The sequence below is a fragment of the Solanum stenotomum genome, chromosome 9, assembly GCF_019186545.1.
Source record: "Solanum stenotomum isolate F172 chromosome 9, ASM1918654v1, whole genome shotgun sequence".
Classification (NCBI taxonomy): Eukaryota; Viridiplantae; Streptophyta; class Magnoliopsida; order Solanales; family Solanaceae; genus Solanum; species Solanum stenotomum.
In genome coordinates this window covers 1,491,074-1,496,554 of record NC_064290.1, presented here as the reverse complement: position 1 = coordinate 1,496,554, position 5,481 = coordinate 1,491,074, and the positions used below count along the sequence as shown (strand labels likewise).

The window sequence follows — 5,481 nt, the reverse complement described above, 5'->3', positions numbered from 1 at the left end:
TAATATTTTGGGCTAATTTATCCCATTGGAAAGTTAGAATAAAATAAGACTACGTTTAATGAAATAAGATGAAATATTCGTAATAAGTTTAAGATTAAATTTATACTTTATTTAGTTGAAAATATAATATATATTTTTAAACGACTTCATTTTCTTCTTTTCATTTAATTGGAAAAGGAACTCACCAATAAGATTTTATAGAACCCCTTCAACTTTCACTACAAACAAATATATTTGTTTTGCTATAATATGCATTTCATATATGGTCTTCCAATTTTTAATTTATTACACAAAAGCTCTTAAATTAAAGGGAAAAAGGATAAATATATCCTCGAACTATCGTAAATGACATGCAGATACCCTTCATCATACTTTTGGGGCATTGATGTCTTTGCCGTCAAAAAACTAGAACATATATGCCCTTCACTCTAATGGAAGACTAAATAGGGACATGTGACGCAATCTTATCCGTTGATATGATATTTAATAAATGTCGGGTCGGTGCATAAGATTATGACACGTGTATGTCCATTAGTATAAATGTATATATGCTCTAGTTTTTTTACGGCAGATGCACCAATGTCTCAAAAGTATGACGGAGGATATTTGCATATCGTTTATGATAGTTCGGGGTATATTCGTTCCTTTTCCCTAAAGTATGACTCATTAATTAAATTCTTGCCGGGGTAATACCGGAAACATGGAAAATACTGAAACAATTAAATGATCCATTAATTAAATTCGGATCGAGAAGTGGATCCGACAAGTTCGACCCGTTTGTTATAGAATAGGCATAATCCTCCGTTACACTGCCGCTGTTTTACTGAGAAAAATTGAGAATGGCGAGAAGGCGATTGTTGCTGTTATTAAAGCCATTCGATGTGTTACCATCACGCCAATTTGATGACAGTTCTCATTTCAGAAACCCTAAGGTAATTTACAGTAACTTGTACTAATTGTTATGTGTATTTTAGGTGTTTGATGATATGCCATAATCAGTTATATGCATAATACACCATCCCTGCCTTTGAGAATCAGCACGCTATTTATATTGTCAATGATACATATTAGAATGAACTTTCGAGAAAACTACTGTAGTTGAGACAAGGAAACACTTTACTTATCCTCTAATATATCAACACTAACATATCCAGTGTAGTTCCACAAGCGGGGCCTCGGGAAGGTGAGGTGTATGCAAATCTTACTTATACCTTTGTGGATTAGAGAGACTATTTTTGATAGACCCGCTGCTATGGTAAAAAGATATGATGAAAAATATTAAAGAAAGAAAAGTAGTGACAACACAAATATTACAGATAACCAAAGTAATAGACACATAGCAGTAATAAAATTGAAGTGTAAGATAATAACATATTGGTAAGGAAACAAATAGATGCTCCAGGCTAGAGCCCTGCTCTGCCACTAAATGGTCTACTACCTACTAACCATCTACCCTAATACTCGACTTCTATGCTATCTTATCTCCAGGATTATGTCCTCAATGAGCTGAAGATGTGTAATGTCTTGTGTAATCACGTCTCTCCAATTCTTACTTGGTCTACCTTTACATCTAGTCAAACCTATCACCGTCAACTTCTCGCATCTACTCACTGGGGTACCTGTGCTTTTGTTATTCACATGTACGAACCATCTCAACATAGCTTTCTGCATCTTGTCCATCACCGTGGCTACTCTCACCTTGCCCTGTATATCATCTTGATTGGCCATCCATCTAAGCATCCTCATTTCTGCTACCTGCATCTTCTGAAGGTGCGACTTCATGACTGGCCAACACTACACCCCGTAAAACATAGTTGGTCTAACAGCCACTCTATAGAACTTACCTTTAAGTTTCGGTGACACATTCTTATCACATAGGACACTGGATGCGAGCCTCTATTTCATCCATCCCGCTACAATCCAACGTGCGACATCCTTGTTTATCTACCATTTCCTTGGATTATAGACCCAAGATACTTGAAGCTTCCACTCTTGTGGATGGTTTGTGTATCAATCCTCACTTCCCCATCCACCTCCTGTGATGAGACACTGAATCTGTATGCCAGTACTCTGTTTTAGTCCTGCTGTTCCCGAAACTATTAGACTCTAGGTTTGTCTTCATATCTCCAACTCCTCTGTACTCGTACTAGTTGAGGCAATTGACAGGGGTTGCCTGCTTTGTGGTGTTCCGTGTCCAAAGGTGGAACTACAACGGTTGAAGGGTGGTAGTTGAAGCTGTCTATTCAATTGGCCACCCTTCCGCCACTGTATATCTGCCCTGCCTTCGAGAATCTGCCTGCTAATTATATTGTTGATGTCAGAAAAATATATTGATAAAAGGTCTCCATTAGAAGGACTTGGTGATCTTTCGAGAAAACTAGTTGAGACAAAGAAAGATTGTACTTATTCTCTTACGTATCGCTTAGTGAAATTTGAAGGATTATGCTTTCTCTAGTAGAATTTCTTTGTTGACTTCTACATGTTACCATTTTCAAAACCAAATATTCTTTTGTTGACTTTATGTTGATGTTGATCTGTACAATTGTAAGTTCTATTTAAGTGTTTTTGGATTTTTAGTTAAATATTACATAGTTTAATTGAATTTTTTTATGCACCCATTCATCGAAAATAACTTTTGTTTACTTCTTCAAAGTTTGGATGTCCTTCACGAGTTTCTGATTTTGCCACTGTCCTTGGTCCATCACTCAATCGTTGGGTGTGCATGAAAATGTTGTTCAACAGAATAGAATTCTATGAACTGGAATTAACATGCACCATTGGATAAACAGAAAAGAAGAAATTGATAGTCCTTGTACAAAGGGGGCATCTGTTTGACTACCCATGATCGTTGACGGCTCGGATTCTCCCCTCCCTTAGTTATTTTTCCTTTGAAAGTTGTACTTTCGAGATACTTTGTTGATTGCTACTTGCATAATTAGTTATGTGCTAGAGATTAAAACTTTAAAGTATTCAAGAAACTGAATGAAATCATCTGACTGATTCTGGTAGCTATCATGTCTTTACCAGGTAATATGTTATTGAATTTTGAACATTTCTCGACTCCTGAGACTAATTGACCCATAATAACTAGCAGATGATTTGCAGTCCAATCATTTTGAACATGATATTCTTTTCTTTTACACGTTATTCTGCAAATATTTGAAGTCCCTGATGACTGGCACATGCCTCTATTCTTAAATTCTGATGCTCCAGTAGGATGAGACTTCTTCTCCTGCAGTTATTGCAGGTATTAAAATATTTAGACAGTAGATGTCTGGTTCACAAGGACGCTATAAACTTCTGTCAGAACATTTTGAGGAAAAAGTTTGTCGATTGGGAAGCTGTTTATCGTTTTAATCTATGTCGGCCGATCCGTGATGTAGATTTAGTAGTTACAATAGGGGGAGATGGTACATTACTGCAGGCAAGCCATTTTATGGATGATTCCATTCCTGTTCTAGGAGTAAATTCTGACCCAACTCAAGCAGAAGAGGTTAGCTCGTTTTGCAGTTGTTTATGTTTTATGGCTATTAGCTTCTTCAGAATCCATATTCAAGTCTACCTGTGATGACTTCTATTTCAAGTTGCTTTGTCACTTCTTATGTGGTTTAGGTTGAAGATTACAATGAAGAATTTGACGCTACAAGGAGTACAGGATATCTTTGTGCGGCAACTGTCAAGAACTTTGAACAAGTGAGACTTCGTTACTTATTATTTATGTTTTCCCATAAATGTACTAATGACTTCGTATGATTACTCATGATTAGTTTTATGTGTGAAAATACTGTTGAATAATAGTATGTCAGAGTAAATTCAAGTGTATGCTTATAGTTATTGATACAAGTTTAGTGTGCAGTCGAAATGGTTGGTTTTCTGGCGCCTAAAGTTTGTTTTAGTTAGTCTTTCTATGACCAGTGAGACTTGGCTCCAGTAGCAATGAGCCCCATAACCTTGAGGTGTATTTTATTTTATTATTTTGAGGAAAAAATAGAACTACTGATTTGCTCAAACTGTCTGGAATTATAGTCATGTACAATTACTTTGTCCTTAATAGTTTTTTTTATGGTTCTCCCACACTGGATTATGGTTCACCCTTTAAAAGAGCAATAAAGTTGTTTTTTGTTCTCTAGCTTTTACTTGTGCATTTTAAGTTTCCAAAAGATCTTGTTTATAAAAGCATAAGAACTTGTTTATTTTAGACTACCACCGAGTAATGTGTATGGGGATCAGAAAGCGCAAATCCTGGTTCAAAGTCATGAAACAGCCTGCTTCAACACAATGATGTCCCTACATATATCCTAGTTGTATCATGGTCATGTTTTAGTTTTAGTAGGGGGATCAGGCTGTCATTATAACGGTTAACTAGCTCGTTTATACTGACTTGCTTCAGCTGGAGTGATGTTAGCTTCTTCTCATGTGGAGTTATGTATATTAAAGGGGTGACTCCCAACAAAATGAATCATTTCATGCTGACAGTAGCATATTCACTTTCCCATAAGGACGCAACTTTTTCACCATGATGCTGCCACAACTCTTGATTTAGGAAGCTGCCCAAGGTCTTAACTAATAAACCTTTTGTTGCAGATAATAGATGATATCCTTGAAAATCATGCTAGACCTTCTGAAGTCTCAAGGATGTCAGTCACTCTCAACTCAAAGCAACTTCCGACTTACGCATTAAATGATATTTTAATTTGCCATCCTTGCCCTGCTACAGTGTCTCGATTCTCATTCAGGTGAAGGTTTTATTTGTTGTAGCATTTGAAGCATACTGTCCATCTATGCTGCGTTGAGGTAGGTGCTTAATGATGTTTTCTCTTAACAGTAAAAAGAAAGAGGACCAGTCTTCTTCTTCTATGGTGCATTGCAGATCAAGTGGACTTAGAGTGTCAACAGCTGCTGGGTCAACAGCTGCAATGCTTTCAACTGGTGGATTTGCAATGCCAATTTTGTCCCAAGACCTCCAGTATATAGTGAGAGAACCCATTTCTCCTGGAGCTTATAATAGCCTGATGAACGGTACTGTGAAGCCTGAGGAGTTGATGGAGATTGCATGGTATTGCAAAGATGGGCTGATTTATATCGATGGCTCTCATCTTATTCACTCTGTTCAACATGGGGATATCATTGAACTCTCTTCCAAAGCTCCAAAATTGAAAGTTTTCTTGCCATCTCACTTGATATCATGAGAGTACATAACAGAATTGAACTCTTGTAAATTTGCTTACATGAAGGTGTAAGGGTTTGGCAGATTCTCCCTTTTAACTCTTGCAACCTTTTCGTACTAGTGCACAAAGCTAGATGATGACAGTTTTACAATTTCTCAGCTCAAAGGCCTGCAGGGAAGACGGTTGTGCCTTAGGATTCTGCTCTCTAGACTTGCAACTCCAGAAACACCATTACGAGGAGATGTGGATCACATTTCAAAGCAGTTCTAATCATGCAAAAGAGGTAGTTTCTAGTTGACGCTTTTAGACTTAT

General features: G+C 37.0%; 1 protein-coding gene across 2 annotated transcripts; it reads left to right on the top strand.

Annotated features, from left to right (window-relative positions):
- Positions 1 to 755: 755 nt before the first annotated feature.
- Positions 756 to 5,239, top strand: LOC125877768 (NADH kinase). Of its 2 annotated transcripts, none has more exons than XM_049559035.1 (5): positions 756 to 932; positions 3,239 to 3,493; positions 3,613 to 3,693; positions 4,585 to 4,736; positions 4,826 to 5,239. In XM_049559035.1, exons 1-5 carry the CDS (start codon positions 840 to 842, stop codon positions 5,187 to 5,189), a joined length of 945 nt encoding a protein of 314 aa, XP_049414992.1. In that variant the 5' UTR covers positions 756 to 839; the 3' UTR covers positions 5,190 to 5,239. The 2 variants fall into 2 exon arrangements, with proteins under 2 accessions (XP_049414992.1, XP_049414993.1); XM_049559036.1 differs by having other exon boundaries at positions 846 to 932; positions 3,217 to 3,493.
- The last annotated feature ends 242 nt before the right edge of the window (positions 5,240 to 5,481 follow it).

What these genes read in the sequence shown, in the direction of transcription:
- LOC125877768 (XM_049559035.1), top strand. Translation starts at nt 840, where the DNA reads ATGGCGAGAAGGCGATTGTTGCTGTTATTAAAGCCATTCGATGTGTTA. An exon ending in CTCATTTCAGAAACCCTAAG is followed by an intron (nt 933 to 3,238) that starts GTAATTTACAGT and finishes CTTCTCCTGCAG; the next exon opens with TTATTGCAGGTATTAAAATA. An exon ending in GTGTCTCGATTCTCATTCAG is followed by an intron (nt 4,737 to 4,825) that starts GTGAAGGTTTTA and finishes TTCTCTTAACAG; the next exon opens with TAAAAAGAAAGAGGACCAGT.